The 20,225-nt window shown below is 38.6% G+C and overlaps 1 protein-coding gene across 2 annotated transcripts in view; it reads right to left on the bottom strand.

Moving 5' to 3' along the window:
* Window positions 1-19,114, bottom strand: part of tut4 (terminal uridylyl transferase 4) — a 41,670-nt gene extending 22,556 nt beyond the window's left edge. The window contains exons 1-11 of one of the 2 annotated variants that reach the window (XM_085387879.1): window positions 18,978-19,114; window positions 18,721-18,866; window positions 17,120-17,682; window positions 16,877-17,028; window positions 15,647-15,763; window positions 15,380-15,557; window positions 15,165-15,253; window positions 15,026-15,077; window positions 14,747-14,816; window positions 10,772-10,898; window positions 10,250-10,369 (exon numbers count right to left, since the gene is read on the bottom strand). In XM_085387879.1, coding sequence (XP_085244005.1) covers window positions 10,250-10,369; window positions 10,772-10,898; window positions 14,747-14,816; window positions 15,026-15,077; window positions 15,165-15,253; window positions 15,380-15,557; window positions 15,647-15,763; window positions 16,877-17,028; window positions 17,120-17,603 — 1,389 coding nt within the window. In that variant the 5' untranslated portion in view covers window positions 17,604-17,682; window positions 18,721-18,866; window positions 18,978-19,114. The remainder of the gene's footprint in view (window positions 1-10,249; window positions 10,370-10,771; window positions 10,899-14,746; window positions 14,817-15,025; window positions 15,078-15,164; window positions 15,254-15,379; window positions 15,558-15,646; window positions 15,764-16,876; window positions 17,029-17,119; window positions 17,683-18,720; window positions 18,867-18,977) is intronic. The other variant, XM_085387880.1, reaches the window with a different exon arrangement.
* Window positions 19,115-20,225: the final 1,111 nt, after the last annotated feature.

The following is a 20,225-nucleotide window of genomic DNA, read 5'->3' as shown; positions in this document are numbered from 1 at the left end:
TCGTGTGAAGTATCACCCTGATGGTAAGCGCGTTGTGGACAAAACTACAACAGTATGTCGGATGTGCCATGCCATGAACACAACAAATATGAATGCACATTTACGCCGACATCACCCTAGTGCAAAGACGAGTGAAGGCAGCCAAAAACAACAACAAACACACATGCTACAAACTTTGTCGGAGTCATTTAGACAGCCGTTAGCGCATGATTCTAAGAGGGCAAAAGAAATCGACAGGGCAACTTTTATTGCTGTCGACATGCGACCCTTTTCTGTTGTAGAAAACACCGGGTTTCGGGAAATGCTGAGAGTACTTGAGCCCCGTTACAGTATTCCTTCACGAACCCATTTCACCGATATCGCAGTTCCTGCTTTGTACAAGGAGACAAAAGCTAAATTAGAGACGGCAGTGTCAGCAGCACCCGCTGTTGCTCTGACCTCAGACGGCTGGACGTCAAGAGCTACACAGAGCTACCTCACTGTCACCGCGCATTACATTGATCCGGAATGGCAGATGAAAAACTGTGTTTTGCAGACACGCCTGGTCGAAAGTCACGCCACTGACGACTTAGCCAAAGGTCTCTCTGAAGCTGTGGAAGGCTGGAAGTTAGTGCGACCAAATGTGACAATATCTGTAACTACTGACAATGCGAAGAACATAGTTAATGCTGTCACAGCTGCTGGGCTGGGGCCACAAATCGGATGTTTTGCACATACAATTAATATAACTGCTCAGAAAGGAATGGCAGTGCAGAAGGTTTCCCATCTCCTAGCAAAGATGAGAAGAATTGTCTCCTTCTTTCACAGAAGCACAACAGGATGCAATGTGTTTATGAAAAAACAGCAACTGCTGCAGCTTAGTGAAAAAAAAACTGATTCAAGATGTTCCAACTAGGTGGAACTCTCATGATATGATGGAAAGATACCTTGAACAGCAAGCTGCAGTGTATGCTGCTATGGCCGACAATACTGTGAAGAAGAGTATGAAGAACATTCAGAATCTAACTCAGGAAGAACATGCACTGGCTGAAAATCTTGTTACAGTCATGAAAACCCTAAAAACTGTGACAGTCATGATGTGTGAAGCGTCATCTCCAACAGCATCCATGATCCTACCACTTAAAATGAACATCCTTAACTCTATGGCGCAGTCTGGTGATGACAGCCCAGCAGTGAGAGATGTAAAAAAAAAAAACATCAGAGAGGACCTGGAGAAGAGATACGCTGATCCTGCCCTTCAGAATTACCTACACAAGTGCACAGCTTTAGATCCTCGATTCAAGTCCCTGCGACACTTTGATGATGTCACTCAGCTGAGAGTCTATGGAGCACTCACCACAGAACTTGTCTTGAGCATTGAACAAGTAGGTATTCTTTTTTTTATTTTTGAAATTTTATTTAGCTACTGCTTGATTTATAAATATTATTTAAACAAATACAATTAACAGTTTGGTTGTTTATATTTCCTCAGGACCAAGCTGCAGGCACCACAGAAACTGCGACCTCCGCAGAGACTCAAGCAGCAAACTCTTCAGATTCACCATCAGCATCTCCACCAGAGAAAAAGTCAGCCATGAAGGAGTTGTTTGGAGAACTGTTCATCTCACAGGAGCCAAGGACCAGGTCTGCAGCCGAAGTGGCAGAGGAGGAAATTAACTTGTACAGGTTAGCAGACTGCATTCCCACAGATGATAACCCACCGAGATGGTGGAAGGAACATCACAGCTTGTACCCTCATCTTTCCAAGTTGGCACAGTGTTACTTGGTTGTACCTGGAACCTCTGTCCCAAGTGAGAGGGTGTTTTCCACAGCAGGTGACATTGTCACAGCAAGCAGATCTGTACTGTCAGCAGAACATGTGGACATCCTAATTTTTCTGAAGAAGAACATGGAAATTGAGTAAACTATGTTTTGGTTTGTATTTAACAGGACCGTTTATTTAAGTTGTTTATGCTGTATAAGCAGCTAAGTGCTAGCACTCCAGAAGATGAGTGTTAGGGGAGGTCCATTAAAGAGTGATTCATTTTATGGGTACCTGATTTGTTATATATGCTGCTGAGAATATACCCCAGAAGAAGGGTATAGAATAGCTTTTATTTGTATTTATTTTTTATTCTTTACATGGTGTTTTTTTTGTTTGTTTGTTTTACATGGTGCCAAGTCTGCACAACAGAAATATGTGAAGTATAGCTTTACCAGATTTAAGTTTTCATGTGTTTTCTGTACACTATAGAACATGGTTCTAAAAAATTTTTTTCATGTCAGGGATTGGGTGTGTTTGTTTTATATTCTGCCAAGAATAGAAAATACCGTCAGGGATTCCCAAACAATGCAGAACTGTATGTGGTTGATACCTTGTTTTTAGAACATTTCAAATGTTTAAAAATATATTTAGGAAGGCCTTTCTATGCAATACATTTTTATTTAAGTTGTTTTTGTTGTATATGCAGCTAAGTGCTAGCACTCCAGAAGATGTGTGTGAGGTGAGGTCCATCAGAGAGTGGTTCATTTTATGGGGACCTGATATGTTCAATATGCTCCTGAGAATTTACCCCAGAAGAAGGGTATAGCATAGCTTTTATTTTGGAAAAGGACATTTCTCTGAAATAAACTCGTTTCCAAACTCTTTTATTCTTTTATTATTTTGTTGTTTCAGCAACATTTCATTTAAAAACTGTATTTTTGAGTTAAAATAAATATTTATAATCTTAATAAATTACAAATTAAAAAAGGCATGAACATTTTTTTGTATCGAAAAAATATCGAACCGTGACACCAAAGTATCGAACCGAACCGAACCGTGAATTTTGTGTATCGTTGCACCCCTAATATATATTATATATATATATATATATATATATATATATATATATATATATATATATTAGGGGTGCAACGATATTCGTATCGATATTGAACCGTTCGATACAGTGCTTTCGGTTCGGTACGCATATGTATCGAACAATACAACATTTGTAATTTATTTTATCAATTTTCCTTCTGACGATGCTGTCTGTGTTGAGCGCTCAGTGAATCTGTGTTCGACTACTCCGCCTAGGCTGCACTGTCGAGCGCAGATCCACTGAGCGCTCCACACAGACAGCATAGTCAGGAGGAAGAGCACAGGGCAAGCTAGCGAGACAGAAGTTAAGCTCTCAGCAACATGGACCTCCCCCACTCTCATTCAGATCTGGCGTTTGGAATTATTTTGGTTTTCATGTGACGTATGACCCTGAAGGTAAGCGAGTCATGGACTAAAGTAAAACAGTATGTTGGATGTGCCATGCAATGCTCAATTACATTGGTGTGAACTAGTGTGTTAGCGCAGTTAGCTCGTTAACGTGTTGGCCGTCTAGCCCCATGCACGGGGCGATCGGCGGTAGCTCGTTAACGGAGATTTGCCGTGTTGTGGCGTTAAGGTCATTTCAACGAGATTAACCTGAAAGCACTAGTGGGAACACAACGAATATGACTGCACATTTACGCCGACATCATCCTAGTGCAAAGACAAAAACAACAAGCATGCTACTAACTTTAGCCGAGTCATTTAGACAGCTGTTAGCACATGATTCTCCTTATGCTGCTGAGAATATAGCCCAGAAGAAGCGGATAGTATAGCTTTTATTTTGGAAAGAGCCATTTCTCTGTAATAAACTCTCTTTTCCAAAGATGAGTGATTCCTCAATCAGATACAGGGCTTGCAATATCGCTAGCCCGACGTCCCGGAGCTAGCGATTTTTTCAGTCGGGCTACCAAAATCTATCTCTGCCCTGCCCGTCGGGCTATTGTAGGAAAAATATATGTCAATGCTTTTGCATTCTTTCAGAAATGTAGCTGGGTAATTATGTCATTGGCATCGGTGAGCCACTGTCAATATGTGACATATTGAAGTCGCGTTTGAATTTGCGCTTGTTTTTTTGCTTTCACTTTGCAATCGTGCGAACTGTGTATAGAGAGCGACAGCACTGATCTGTGAGTGATGATAATTTGTGCACCAATTCCTCTGACATCGTCTTATTAATCGTTAGCTTACTATGCAAACATGACAAGTGAAATCTCCTGCAGCAAGCTTAAACATGTGAGAGGTTGATCGCGCAGAGAATCGCTGAGCTTATGTGAGTGCGTGTGTAAAAGCAGCAGGAGAAGTTATGACAAATCAGACTATAAGGCAAAAAGAAAGTGCAGCTTTATGGTTTCATGGACAAAATAATTTCTGTGGCTGCAATATGACGAGCTAAATAACCAGGGCTGCACATAAGTGGTCCGCAGGTGCGCATTCGCTGTCAAAATAAAAAACACGCACAAGGGTTAGGGTTAAATTTAAAAACTGTACTTTTGAGTTAAAATATATATTTATAATTTTAATAAATGACAAATTAAAAAGGCATGAACATTTTTTTTGTATCGAAAAAATATCGAACCGTGACACCAAAGTATCGAACCGAACCGAACCGTGAATTTTGTGTATCGTTGCACCCCTAATATATATATATATATATATATATATGTATACACACACACACACACACACATACCCTAGTAAGCTATAGTACTTTTTCCTTTGGGAAGGTACCATCTGTGCAGTCTGCAATTTTGTTGAAGAAAGATGTTGAATCTATTTAATATTTCTTGAAAAATAATTGATTTCTCTGCATTTTTTTCACACTGCATCAAATTAAGGTTGATTATGTCGATTAAGCATCATGAGGTGGCGCGTGAAGGGTGGTTCCCTATTTTTTATTTATTTATTTTTGTTGTTGCTGGGAGTTGGAACGCTATTAGTTAGGTTGCTTAATATTTATGCTAAGTACTCTTTAAAATACCAGAATAGGGAGGGTGGTGGTTCAAGTTTATTAGATTGATCAGTATTGCTGAACTATGAAATATTTTTTTTTGCATACAGGTATCACAGAATAGCTTTAGTGTAGTTGTTGTTTTAAACTTGAGTATGAACTTCTACAAAATGCAGCAAGATATTTAAAAAACAGTTTTGTTGATTAAAAAACACTATATCGGATTCATATCGGTATCGGCAGATATCCAAATTTATGATATCGGTATCGGTATCGGACATAAAAAAGTGGTATCGTGCCATCTCTACTATAAATGTAAAAGCTCTGTAAGGTCTTGCAACTAGCTGTGAAATGAATGTAAATTCTCACTTTTCTCACACAGCACTTTCTTCCTGTATTACTTTTATTGCTCCCACCCCAGATACATCTGCCTAATAAGCAGACTGACACATTTTGATTGGCTCGGAGTTCACTTGAATTTTTCTCTATGTGAAAACCAACCAAACCATTGTAAACCTGTAGTTTTTCCCCAAACTCATCACCTAATTCAGACAGAGGAACTATGGGGTTTTTTTAATGTTGTATATTTGCACATTTTAATAAATCACTATATCTTTTTACAATTTCCTAGCAAAATATAAAGAAATAAAAGGTGGCCTAAAACCTTTGCACAGTACTGTATGTTTAAATCCCCAAAAAACACTTTCTTTTAAGATCTTTTAAGGCTGCAAAGCAGAAATATGGCAGCTTTGCAGCCTTAAAAGATCACCTAACTGCAGATTAAATGTATATGTAAATGTATATTTTTCTAGCCTGCCATGCCACTTCTCACTCTAGATTGTTAGCTGCCCAGTTTTGGAAACATGAGCTATAGAGATGATGTGCTTAAAGCATCAAAAATACTTTTAAAATATTCATAACCAACATCCTTTCCAAGAAATGTTTTTCCGTTTACACAAAACGATCCACAAACAGTTTGGTTTGACGGGTATATAAGAACTACTCTTCTTCCTGTCTAAGGAGCTTGAAAAGTAAAATGTCTGGACTTCAAGTTTCCTTGAAGAGGTTTCACCTCTCATTCGAGAAGCTTCTTTACTTTTAGAACTGAAGAAGCTTCTCGGGTGATTCAGGTGATTGGATGCCGGATCAAATTAAAATTTGACAGATTACAACTTAAGTGTGAAAAAGCTATAAAACCTCTGTATGTTACTCAATGTCATTGTAGCAGGTGTGCATCATTAGAGTGGCATTACTTGTTCAACCAGCACAACAAGTAGCTCCGTCACTCACATAGAGAAGCTACTGCCACTAGAATTGACACCTCATATCCTGTTCTGCAGGGGATGTTTTTAGACCTTACACTATTTAAAAGCAATGAATCTCAGTGAGCAACATTAGATCAAGTTTGTAATGAAATCATTTCTGTTCTTCACCCTGTGTCATCTACATTTGTAACCATGTGGAAAACTGCAACAAGTCTCATAAAACCTATTTTATTTGTTTAATTTATCTTTTTAAAAACTAACAGGAAAAAAGATCTGCTAAACATTTCATAAACAGTGAGTTTATCATTACCTTCTGATAAATGCATAGATATAATATAGGTAGGCATCTTTAAAGAAAACTAATGATTTACAGCATCAGAAGAGTTTTCGTTATTACACAGGCAGAGCATACAGCATAGTGCTCAAAAAGTCTGATGAGATAATCTAAGCAACAACACGGGATATTTTTAGTGTTGTACTTTTGCATCAATGTGTCCATTCGTGACAAGAATGATACAATTTTCCATCAACGTCTTGTATTTACACCTAGTTTCCAAATAGAGACTCGAGCCATGTGGGATTGTTTTTTTAACCAAACTATCCTGAAGACACACAGACAGAAAATGTGGGTCATTTTGTCCATTAGATGCTCAGACACTGTCAACATTACACTGTCTGGGCCCTGCTACCACTGGTAAAACCTTTGACATAGGGCTGCTCGATTATGGCAAAAATGATAATCACGATTATTTTCACTGAAATTGAGATCTCGATTATTTGACGATATTTATTTAACCCTTTAAGACCTACTATAGAACCAAGTCCGCCAGAGCTTATATTATTTTTTTTACATGTTGTAGTGCCATTTGTGGGAGCATTTCAAGTTGCTATACAACTGTTATAGCCCATATTTTAATAATATGTATGCATTAAGTCCATAGTAACTACATTAATTGCAAAAAAGTGCAATAAACTACAAAAAAATTGAAAATCGTTTTTGTTTTGTTTTTTTACATATATTTCTACTTGGAGAAATTTAAGAGGCTTATCCCTCAAAACTTTAAATACAAAAAAGTTGCAAAAAATAGTTTACAACAACAGGAAATTTATTTTAAGTGTCTTCATAGTTTTATTTTGGAGATACACCAATTTTTATATATACTGCAGGAAAAACGAAAAAACAATCCTATGATGCAAATTTGCAAAGAAAACAGCATGTGCATCAAAATAAACTATTTCCAGCAGTGCAATTCGAGTTCTAAGCATCCCAGAAACTATTCAGAAAAGTCAAACATTACTTATAAAAACTCCAGTATAGGTTTTTAAGGCCTACAAGTAAAAAACTACATTTTCCGCGAAAATGACATCACTTCCGGTTTCGGCCAGGAAATGGCGGACATGTGATAGTTCGCGCTGACGTCTTTTTCAAAGTGGGAAGTGTTACGAACAGCTGATCGGATCGGCAAAGCGTGTTTCTGGAATATTATGTTTTTGTTCCTGCAAGCGCTTTTTATGCAATTTTTGCAAAGCTTTATGTGGAAGGAAACCGTGACCGAGGACAAGCTGATGGCATAAGATGTAAGTACAACTCCTCTGGTTTCATATGCAAAACCAATTATTGCGCTAGCTTACACGGTTCAGGTTCTACAGGGATTTAAAAATAGTTACGCAAAACGGAGCGTGCTGCTCTGACCAGATTTAAAGGGTTAACAATAACAATGTATTGAATAATGACTTTAAAAAATAATATAAAATAGTGTGCAACACCACTGAAGTTTTTTTTTTACCTCTCTTTTCAACCAACGGCAGTCACTCTCCTCTCCAAATAACTTTCCGAGCTTCCCTCGGGTCCTCTTAATCAGCGGTCTCCAACCTTTTTTGCGCCACGAACCGGTTTATGCCCGACAATATTTTCACGGACCGGCCTTTAAGGTGTCGCAGATAAATGAGGGAGGGGCTAATAATCGGCTCATTCATTTTTAATGATCGTTGAAAGCCCAGATCGTAATCGTGATTAAAATTCGATTAATTGAGCAGCCCTACTTTGACATGATGTGAAAGTGTCATATGATGTCAAAATTTGTTGTTGCTCTAGTAACACTATGCATTTGTGTTCTCTAATTTGTAACCTTACTTGCAAGTTGCACTTGCAGAGTGCAAACAGTGGATGGAAATTGTTGATGTGGTTACATGGTGGGTTTACCGCTTACCACAGCGGGTTAAAAAACTGAACCCAAGACTGAACATTTTTCACTTTTAATTAGTGGTGCAACGGATCAAAAATCTCACGGTTCGGTTCGGATCACGGTTTTAAGTCACGGATCGGATCAATTTTCAGATCAGCAAAAAAGAAAAAAAGAAAAAATTTAACATTTACCTATTAACTTTTTAAGTATTTTTTGCCTATTAAAAACATTCAACTCAAGACTTATTCCACGCAATTATATAAAAACAAATTAAGGTGCAAAATAGGGCAGTACAGGGCTTTATATCTACCACTCCGCTGTGATATAATGAACGGTCACGTAGCTTTCCGTTGACCTGGAGGTCCACCCGTTTGTAGTTGGGCAACAAAAGATGCCTGGGACAGTTCAGCCATAACGTTAAACTTTTCCTGCTCATACATGCCTGGGTACGATCCTGTCACTGAAGTGGACGCACAACGGGATATCATAGTGTGGCTCAAGCACGTTCATCATAGTTTAAACCCCTTGTTTTGCACAAGGGAATACGGCCTCCCGTCTGCAGCTAAACACTCCAGTAGCTTTTGTAATAGCTTTAGCCCGGTCGGATTGGGCAGCAAAGGGCTGCTTAAATACCGCAAACTCCTCTGCTCCTCCACTTGGACCGCTAGCGCTGACCATAAATATCGCTTGACAGACTGACCACGCGCACCATACACATACCTTTTTTCCTTCTTTTTCGAATCTTCGGATCACGTGCGTGCCGAACCGTGGAGTGGGATCGGTTCGGATTACGGATCAACCGTGATCCGTTGCACCACTAGTTTTAATATATTACACTGCTGTACAGGCTTCTGAAGCATTACACAGTTAAGTTACTTTAGTTATTCTTAACTGTTCTTAACTAAAAGGTTAAGCAGTTATATGTTTACTTAAGATTTCCACTGAAAATCTATTACTTCTAGGCTGGAGGCAGAGCCTTCAGTTTTCAGGCCCCTCTTCTGTGGAACCAGCTTCCAGTTTGGATTCGGGAGACAGACACTATCTCTACTTTTAAGATTAGGCTTAAAACTTTCCTTTTTGCTAAAGCATATAGTTTGGGCTGGATAAGGTGACCCTGAATCCTCCCTTAGTTCTGCTGCAACAGGCATAGGCTGCTGAGAGATTCCCATGATGCATTGAGTTTCTCCTTTTCAGTCACCTTTTTCACTCACTATGTGTCAATAGACCTCTCTGCATTGAATCATATCTGTTATTAACCTCTGTCTCTCTTCCACAGCATGTCTTCTTTCCTGTCTTCCTTCTCTCACCCCAACCGGTCGCAGCAGATGGCCGCCCCTCCCTGAGACTGGTTCTGCCGGAGGTTTCTTCCTGTTAAAAGGGAGTTTTTCCTTCCCACTGTCGCCAAAGTGCTTGCTCATAGGGGGGTCATTTGATTGTTGGGTTTTTCTCTGATGTATTATCGTTTGGTCTACCTTACAATGTAAAGCGCCTTGAGGCAACTGTTGTTGTGATTTGGCGCTATATAAATAAAATTGAATTGAACTGAATTGAAAAACGCCACGGTGGTTACCTTTGTGTTCATATTTGAGGTATGCTGTGTCACTTGGTATAATATTGCATCACTACTACTGCACTATAATGCTGATGCTGCTGCGTCAATACAGTTCACACTTTGAAATAGGTAAAGTGTCACTAACGACAGTAACTCTCTGAAGATGAAGGTGGTAAATGCCCTTCATTCACTTGTACTTATAACTGCTGCTGCTCAGAAGCTTTATGCTCCAATCATTGTTCTGTATTTTTTTTCCCTATACTCTCAAAAATCTCATTGTCGCAAACTTTATGGAAATACTCTCAGAAATCTCAGATACAATTTTGAGACTATATCTCCCAACTCTATTCCAGGTTCTAAAATATAAAGAAAGGGATTTAAAAATAATTTTGTTTAACGTTGGTTATTTGCCAAGGAGCACAGATACAGAGTGGCCCTTTCTCAGTAACTTACCCAGGGGCCCAGGTAGACAGGGAGGATAGGGTCTTTTCTCTGCTGCAGGAAGAAGATCACCATGAGGGCAAAGGAGTATGAAGGGATGCCACCTTCAGCCTGACAGTCAATGTGACACAACTGTGTGGATAAATACATAAAAGAAAAAAAAATCTATTTTTGCTTTCAGCAAAACATCAAAGCAAAATTTGGTCCAAACAATACATCATACAGACCAACAGATCATCTGTGTTTGCCATTTGGGCATATAAGTTTTATATTTGCACACAAATGAGGTTGAAAATAACTCTTTTAACAAGAGATTTAAAAAAACAAAAACAAAAACCCACTTCCATTACATCATCATTATTTCTGGTCCGTCAGTTTTCATATCCAAAACATCCACTATATCCTTTGTGCCATTTCATAAACACATTAATTATCAAGTATCATGACACAAAGATACTTTTGCAACATGCTGAGAACTAAACAAAGGACACATGTATTAGGTGTATGCATTCTGAGTGTCCGAAACAGGCTTACCCTTGCCCAGTAGCGGAAGGCCAACACCAGTGAAATCAGTCTGGGCTCCAGTTTAGACAGGGCTGCCAGATGATTGGTCGTAAGACAAGCAACATCATTTCCTGCACTCACTTTACACATCAGACCGCTGTGAAGAAACAGAGGTGGGGGAAGATGACAATTAGCTGGACCAAATTCTAACTGTCATAATGTCTCACTGGCTCATGATCTGAAAAAGAGGTCACATTAAAAAACAAAAAACAATACCAGACTGCAGGCCTCAGTGATTTCCCACACACAGGCTTTATATAGGCTGGGCACTTAATACATTTTGATAATTCACAACTTACTTTAGAATTTTCATATTTATTTTTGTAATATATACAGTGGACATAAACAGTGTATACACTTTTCCCATTCTTAATGTGACCTAGAAGCCTTTACAATTCAACTGAAAAACAAAGTTGTTAGGAAAAAATATATTCAAAAAAATTAAGCTAGTTGCATAAGTGTCCACATCCTTAAACTAATACTGTGATAAATCAAAAGGTGTTACAACAGACTTCCTGGGAACATGCCTGCCATCAATTAAGAGACTCTGATTAACCCCAAATAGAGTTCAGCTGCTGTCCCGATCTTCACTGTTTTCTGCTACGGCAGAAGTCATGGTTTGCTAAGAGCCTAAAAAGCATCAAAGTCTAGCGGTCGAAAGGTATTAGTCAGTTTTTTGTTTTTTAAAAACCACTTACAAAGCATTAGATATATCATATACATCAAAGTGGATAAAAGCAAACAAAAAACTGGTTACAGCTTACAAAGAAATGCATCAACTCTCCAAAAGGCATGAGAGAAAATGTGTTCCAATCTGATAAAAAAAAAAAAAACAAACACAATTCTGAAAGGTAAGTGTGGGTGGGAGGAATGGAAAAACTTCTATCAAAAGTGCATCACAGGCACGGTGAAGCATTGCTTATGATTTGGGATTGCTTTTATTTACCTACAGCTGTGCTTAAAAGCCAGGTACCAATTCTGCCAAGGAGAACAGTCAAATATAGAGTCAAAATTATCTCAGATGCTTGTTGATGGCTACCAAAACCATCTGGTCAAGGTGCAACTTGTTAAAGCGACATTTATCTAAATGTTACTGGGCTGGATGTGTATACAGTGCTGATCCAAAGTTTAAGACCACTTGAAAAATAGCAAGCAAAAAAAAAGTAATTTACTGTATAGTTTGATCTTAACAAGGTTCCAAGTAGACCCTTAACATTCAACAAGAAGAAATGGGAGTGAGCAAAACATTTGTTTTTTAAGCCTCCTAGGACCTGGCATCCACATATGTGGACATCACATTTTGGGTTGTCTAGACCAAAATACTTAATTTTTTTTCTACAAGGGCCTGATATCCACTTACGAGGACATTATACTGCCACTGTTCTATCAAAATTTAAAACGAATGTGGCTCTCATTTTTCTCAGAAACATAAAACTAGGTAAACAAAAAAACAATCTCGTAATTCTTTGGGACCGGATGAATGTAAAAACAATCAGCCCAAATATCAAAGAAAAATTAAAAATGCAAGCCATGAAAGAGTTCGGGTCTTGGGAGATTAAAACAATGCTTGAACTCAAACAGGATGTTTTACAGCTGTTCGAGTTTAGGACCACACCTCCAAAAAACCTGTGATTCTCCTGGAAGAAGTCCCTTGTCCTGCGGGCATTGTGTACTGTAGCATTGTCCTGTTGAAAAACCCAGTCGTAACCACACAGAGGAGGGCCCTCAGTCACGAAAGATGCTCTCTGAAACATCTGGACATAGCCAACAGCCGTTTGACATTCCTGCACCTCCAGAACCCTCAATTGCTCCACTGAAGGAAAAGGCATCCCATTCCATTATGGCCCCCCCTCCACTGTGGTGCATAGAAAACATTGCAAGTGGGATCCATCAGACCATGAAGGTTAATTTTTTTTTTTTCGCATCAAACACTTAAACTTTCTTCCACCTTTAAAAATTCTATGTTTGGTGCTCTCTTGGAAAGTCCAAATGGCCAGTTCTGTGGCGTTCAAGGAGATGAGGTCCCTGAAGACATTTTTTGTTTTTGAAGCCCTTCAGTCTCAGATGCCGTCTGATAGTTATGGGGCTCCAGTCAGCACCAGTAACGCCGGTGCCGACTGCAGCCCCAGTAACGCTGATCGAGGATCGTCCAGTTTCTTCAAGGACAGCCAACAGGATCATCAGGCTCACTGCTGGTGAATTTTTTTTTTTATTTTTTTTTTGGGGGGGGGGGGGTCTTCCACCTGATGTTTTTGTTCCATAATCCTCAGGATCATTTAAGACAGCGGTCCCCAACCCCCGGGCCTCGGACCGGTACCGGTCCGTGAGTCGTTTGGTACCGGGCCACGAGAGTTGAGGCTCAGGTGTGAAATGTATAGTTTTCAGGGTTTTTATCGGTTTTCAGCATTATTTTGTTATCGTTTACTCTGTTTTCCTTGGTCTTTTCATGTGTGTTATGAATAAATTTTCTTGTTTTCGGTACCGGTACTAGTTTTATTTTGTTGTATTTATTCGCGACACCTTAAAGGTCGGTCCATGAAAATATTGTCGGGCATAAACCGGTCCCGTGGCGCAAAAAAGGTTGGGGACCGCTGATTTAAGAAATTCCAAATGACTGTTTTATTGAGCCCCACGTCAGCAGCGATGGCGTGCTGTGAAAGACCCTGCTTATGCAGTTCAACAACCCGACCACATTAGAAAAGTGGAACATTTTTTTTTTGTCTTTGCCATCAGTGACTACCTGACAGACAATGACAATGACTCCATATTTTTGCACAGATTTGGCCATTTAAAGGCATGTGGTCCTAAACTTTTGATCAGGTGTAAAACTGCCTTTTTTAGTTTAAGCGTTTTCAATAAATTGCATGCTCTAAAAATTGTTTTTTTTATCTCTCTCTCCCATTTCTTCTTGTTGCATGTTGGAGCTCTACTTGGAACCTTGTTAAGACCCAACCATGCAAAATATGATTTGCCATTTTTGAGGTAGTCTTAAACTTTTGATCGGGACTGTATTTAAGCCTGTGTGTATAAAAATTGCATAAAAAGCGCTTGCAGGAACAAAAACATAATATTCCACAACAGGCTTTGCCGATCCGATCAGCTGTTCGTAACACTTCGCACATTGAAACAGGTAGTTCGCATGTCCGCCATTTCCTGCCCAAAACCGGAAGTGGCGTCATTTTTGCGGAAAATGTAGTTTTTTTACTTGTAGGCCTTAAAAGCCTATACTGGTGTTTTTATAAGTCATGTTTGACTTTTCTGAATAGTTGCTGGGATGCTTAGAACTCGAATTGCACTGCTGGAAATAGTTTATTTTAATGCACGTGCTGTTTTCTTTGCAAATTTGCATCATAGGATTGTTTTTTTGTTTTTCCTGCAGTATATAAAAATTGCTGTATCTCCAAAATAAAACTATGAAGACACTCAAAATAAATTTCCTGTTGTTGTAAACTATTTTTTGCAACTTTTTTGTATTTAAACTTTTGAGGGATAAACCTCTTAAATTTCTCCAAGTAGAAATATATGAAAAAAAACAAAACAAAAACGATTTTCAATTTTTTTTGTAGTTTATTGAACTTTTTTTTGCAATTAATGTAGTTACTATGGACTTATAGCCCATATTTTAATAATATGTATGCATTAACAGTTGTATTGATGTATAGCAACTTGAAATGTTCCCACAAATGGCACTACAACATGTAAAAAATAATAATAATATAAGCTCTGGCAGACTTGGTTCTACAGTAGGTCTTAAAGGGTTAAATAAATATTGTCAAATAATCGAGATCTCAATTTCAGTGAAAATAATCGTGATTATCATTTTTGCCATAATCGAGCAGCCCTATACTCCCTAGCCTTACATTTAACTTATTCTGTCACTGAAGATAATGCTGTGTCATAGACATACAACATGGAGGGACAAAAAGAGATCCTGCCAATGCTCACCTGCTAACATCCCGACAGAACACGATAGGTACTTTGGCATGGAAGTCTGACTCCACCTCAGAAAACTCGGCTAGGGAGAAAACAATCAATTACTGTTTGTTTTGTTTTTTTAAATGATGGGTTTCAGCCAAATTGAAAACAAAAAATGCAGATTGGGGGGGGGGGGGGGGGGGGGGGAGAGAGAGAGAGACCCGAAACAGCATTCAGCTAATCTGGAGTTATATACAGCTTAATAACCAGCACATCAACTTAATATAAAATGCAACTGAGAAAACTTACGACTGTTTTTGAGGATTTCCAGCACCTGAATTAAGACTTCAGGTTGTGTCATCTGAACAGACATAAGAAAAGGTCACTGCTGTCATTGTGCTTTTGTGTTAAGAGTAAATGGATTGCAAACTATTAGCAGCAGACTTACTGAGGGAGGGTAGGTGACATCAATGTTGATATCACTTGTCTTGAAGGCAAAACGGGTAAGACACGAACCATAGAGACGGAGTGAACAAGCTGGAAACCAAAGAATCAACGTCAGGCAGATCTATAGTCTACGCAGAATAACTCTCACAGAAAGACTGCCAACTGTCAATAAAGATAAAATCAAGGAATTGACTGGATGCGATCACATCATACAACCTGTGAGGTGTTTCTGTATAATGATCTCCATCCTGCTGACCACTGTCTTTCGAATCTCAAAGTCTTCATCTGATATCCCTTGCTGCCTGGCAGTTTCTAGGACAGCGGCATTGACAGCCCACAGCTGAGCAGCAGAAGGAGGTGGCAGGGCACGCAGCTCGTTTTCCTCTTGTTTCTCCTAACATGTCACAAGCAGAATGTGTAAACTATTTTAAAATCTTCCTATCAGTCCACTCAGATAAACACCAGCATATCACAAGTACTTACCATTATGTTTTTTTTGTGTCTCTTTTCCTTGATGTGTTTGTGTGCTCCTTGAATGTTCTCAATGTGCACAGAGCACAGCTTGCATATGTACTGGTAGTTTGGGTACTCAGGGGACTGCTGTAAAAACAAAGACATAGGCAATCAATTTATGTTCTCTACATGTGGGGGATTTGTTATTTGGATCCTCCAGCTTATAATTAAACAGTGGATCTCACCTTGCCATGCTGGGTGGAGATTTAAAATAAAAATAAAAAAGTGCCCAGTACAAAAAAACCCAAAAACACACATTCTGAAAATGACTCAAGGTAACAGAAGAATGAAATAGCGAAAATTAGGACGAACAGATCCTGTTATACATCCTGTTTAAAAACTGAATGTTCATATCAAACATTATCAGGGCTTCATAAAAATAAGCTCAGCTTATGTACAGGAAATTCCCATCAGCCAAAACCTTCCGACTACTCTAGAATGTGTTTCAGGCCGTCTTTGCTAAGTATGATCTTAGAGACAGTGAACAGTTTGGGTTTGATTTGTATTTTAAAGAGGAGCAGCCAATTAGATGAACTGAGGGGCTTCACCATGGTCCAAATGGTAGAAAAATACGATAATGCGTCCAGTTTAAACTGAGCTCAATCTTGAGTTTACTCAGACTTTTCTATTAGAATGAGCCTTTTAGTCTTTTTTCCCCATTTATATGAGACAGAAATGATTAGCCATCAATGATCAGTGCATCAATGTTTAATTAGAATGATCACATTTAGGTTAGCACCAAAAATGAAAATGAGATTTAACACATGATCTGCCTGTGTGCTACTATTTTTTCCCATGTTTAATTTAACTAGACAATTAGATAATTATTATAGTACAGTAGCAATCTGCTTTATAGCTAAATTGTAAGCTGATTTATTCCAATGTAAAGGCAAGACCTTACTGCCAAAATGTCCTCAAGCTTTAGTTAACCCTTTATTTACAGAAGAGCCATTCCATTTGGATATTTTCATTTGTGCTGCTGTTTATGAAAATAAGTGTATCATAAAAATCGATGTATCTCAAAAATAAAGTTATGAACACATTCTAATTAAGATGTGGCTTTTTAAAATTTTTATACATGTGGAAAAATGCAAATTAAAAAAAATTATTGCACTGTCAAGTAATTTAGCAACTCTGGACCTATTGCATACATATTATTAAAATTTGGTATACAAAGGTTATACTGAGTGGTTTTCTCACTTTCAGCAGTCGGTAGATGTAGTCTCTGCGGAGACGCTCCTCTGCCTGTCGGAGGCCCAGCTGTTGCTCTGTGAGAGGTCCTTCCTCCACAGTGGGCCTCACCTCTGGGCCCTCTTGCACAGACTGATTCATCAGTGTTGCGGCTTTCAACACTAAAAAAAACAGCAAACACAAAGCACTTTACTGGAGCTCTATTTGATGAAGAAGACTTCTTCATTTCAGGAAAAATGCTTTACAACCCACCTTGGGATTTTTCTTTTGCCAGGGCTCTAGTAGAGCTCCTAGCCTGCTCTGTAAGCCCTTTGTCAGGGGTAACAGGCACTACAGAAGAGCTGCTCTCTTTGTTTGCTGAGGGGCTGCTGTCTGCAGAAAGAGATGTTCTGGACTCAGAAGCCTGTGGCACCAGGTGCTGCTGTAAGCTTGCCCCTTTTCCTTTGCCTCTCTCCCCAGAACCCGTTCTTCCAGTCAGCCTACTCAATCTGGATGGCCGACCTCTTCTCTTGTCCTGGGGAGTATCTGTAGAAGTCTTGCCTTGCCCACGGCTAACCTGGCTGCCTATATTATGTTCATCCTTGGCAGTCGTGCTGTTTTCTTTGCTGCGGCTTGCAGACTTATGACCCTCTCTCTGCACAAGAGTCTCTTTATTTGATTTCTCAGTGGATAAAGCTTTAGCTCCTCTGAGCTGAGACTGTTTGACTGTCTTTACTGGAGTCAAGGACTCATCCATCCCTTTGTTTCTTCTGCTCTTATTCCTGGTGGAGTCAACACCACACTGAAGATGGCCAGGGAGGCAGGCCACCCAAAGTCTAGGAAAAGAAGAAAAAATAAATTGTATCTGCAGTGAAATAATGTGTTGTGCATTGTTTTAACAATTCAGCCGAATGCATATGTAAACTTTGAATGAGTAACTTAGAGAAAAATCTTTAGTTCATAATTGTTAGTTTATTGTTTATTTAAAACTTTTTTTTTTTAATAACAGATTTTTTCCCTTTATTTTTTAAAAGAGTTGACTTTGACTCATTAAAAAGGTGAATAATCAAGTTATAAATAAATAAGGAAGTGTTGAGTTAATTTTGGGTCAGATCTTTACCTTTTACTCTTTTGTTTAAAGGATTTATCATTGTTTAAAAGTAATAAAGATGAGCGGGGGGCGTTACAGAGCAACTTTAACTTTGTCTTTAGAGTTCAAACAGATCATTTTTATTATGCATTGTCCACGCTGAACACAGAAAATCCCAGAGCCAAGTTACCAAGTGAGCACATCAATAAGTTTTTATGAAATCAAACTAAAATATCTTGTGAGCACACTAAACAAAAACTATGACAGATGTGCACATACAGTACAATTTATAAAGCTCGTTTGTAATATTCTCAGTTAAAACAAAAATCGTTTAGCACAGAGATCCACACTGCTGCTAATGATCATTTTCATTCGTCATAAAGCAACAGACCAATTTGTTTATAAAATGCCGAAATTAATCAAACAAAAGTTAGCATCGTAGTTCCAACGTAATCAAACTAGCGTTTTTAGATCAAACACAAATGCCAAATAGACAGTTTACCACCCTGATTGCTTTCCCCCCAGGTCTGTTCCTGGAAATCCACCTCCACTATCGCAGTTGGAGATTAATTTCGTTTTACAGTAAACCACAGGTTAGGGGTTGCAGACATTACTACTCACTGGGGCTTCCGTGTGTTTCAGTTTAGAGAAAAACAAACTTAAACACAACACCGAAAGCTAACACACACAGTTAGCTAAACTTCCGAGCAACAAATAAGGGAGGAAGATGCCATCAGGCAGAGAAAAAAAATGCGTTAAAATAGAATTAACTTAAAAAGCTTACCATTAAAGGTTAAATGTACCGTCTTACGTTATGGGAATGCTTCACGCTTACTTCCTGGGGTTGCTTTGCTCTGCAGAGTACGTTGTTAGCCCTCTCCGTAATGTTACTGAGGTTAGCTGCGATGCCCGGTCGTCCGCCTGAGCTAGCTACGGGAAATAAATAATACTGGTACTCACTTACTACACAGCAGCAAGTCATAAAAAACACAAAGGAGACGCTTAAACCATTGCAACACAACAGAGCACGCACTGACTTACTTTCGAACTCTTAAGTTGATTCGAAATTATTGTTTAGCTATCTCCATGGTTCTGGTCTACATAATGTTTTCAAATCCCACGGCCCTGGTCAAAACAGCAAGCATTGACGCCATGTTAATACATTACCCCGCTGCATTGTGGGAGTGCCAGTGATGATGAAGAGGGGCGTGTTTCGTGCCGCGTTCATGTACTACTAGGAAGGTCCTTGTTTTGTATACAACACCCTTTCTCTCTCTCCCTCTCCCCCCCTCTCTCGCTATATATATATATATATATATAGCGCTATATATATATATATATATATATATATATATATATATATATATATATATATATATATATATATATATATATATATATATATATATATATATATATATTAGTGTCTGGAGAAGCTGTGAAGAGTGTTATGTTGCTTGTAGCATCATTCAGCATGATCAGTTTGGTAGTGGGTCAGTATATATATATATATATATATATATATATATATATATATATATATATATATATATATATATATATATATATATTAGTGTCTGGAGAAGCTGTGAAGAGTGTTATGTTGCTTGTAGCATCATTCAGCATGATCAGTTTGGTAGTGGGTCAGTGACATATCCATGGAGGGACACATAGAACTCTACATGCCAGATACCAAATGACTGCTATTTGGTATCTGGATGAAATCCTTGAACCCAGTGTCAAACCCTACATTGGTACACTGAATCTTAGTTTCTCTTGGTGCTTGGCATCACATGGCAAGAGTATGCAAATAGTTTCTGGTGGATCAAGGAATTGATTCCATTTACAGGCACCAAAGCTTGCCTGACCTAATAGAACACCGATAGAACAACTCTGGCACATTGTGTTTAGGTCCATCTCACTCCACCTGGTTACACGTCAGACTGTCCAGGACCTGGTCTAGCTGATGCCCTTGTCCAGACCTGGAAGGAGATCCCAGATCTGGATCCAAGATCTATAAGGAAAAGAAGTGCAATTTGAGTTTCATTATATCTCAGTTTTTCTAAATAATAAAGAAAAGCTGCTGTAGTAAATGAACAAAATCCATCAGCATGACTCTTTGGGTTTAAATTGTAAGAAGTAAGTATGTGAAATAATACCGAAAATGATGATAGATCATAGCTGTCCTGTAATTATAAAACAAAGGTTTTGTTAATTCACAGAAAATGCACGTTTCTTACTTTCCTTCTTTCTTTACTTACAGTGTGACGGTATATCATGAAAAGATTC

The sequence above is a fragment of the Rhamphochromis longiceps genome, linkage group LG17 (genome assembly GCF_057381845.1).
Source record: "Rhamphochromis longiceps isolate RC_006_pf linkage group LG17, R_longiceps_female_GT1.1, whole genome shotgun sequence".
Lineage (NCBI taxonomy): Eukaryota > Metazoa > Chordata > Actinopteri > Cichliformes > Cichlidae > Rhamphochromis > Rhamphochromis longiceps.
This window is presented reverse-complemented; position numbering and strand designations above follow the sequence as displayed.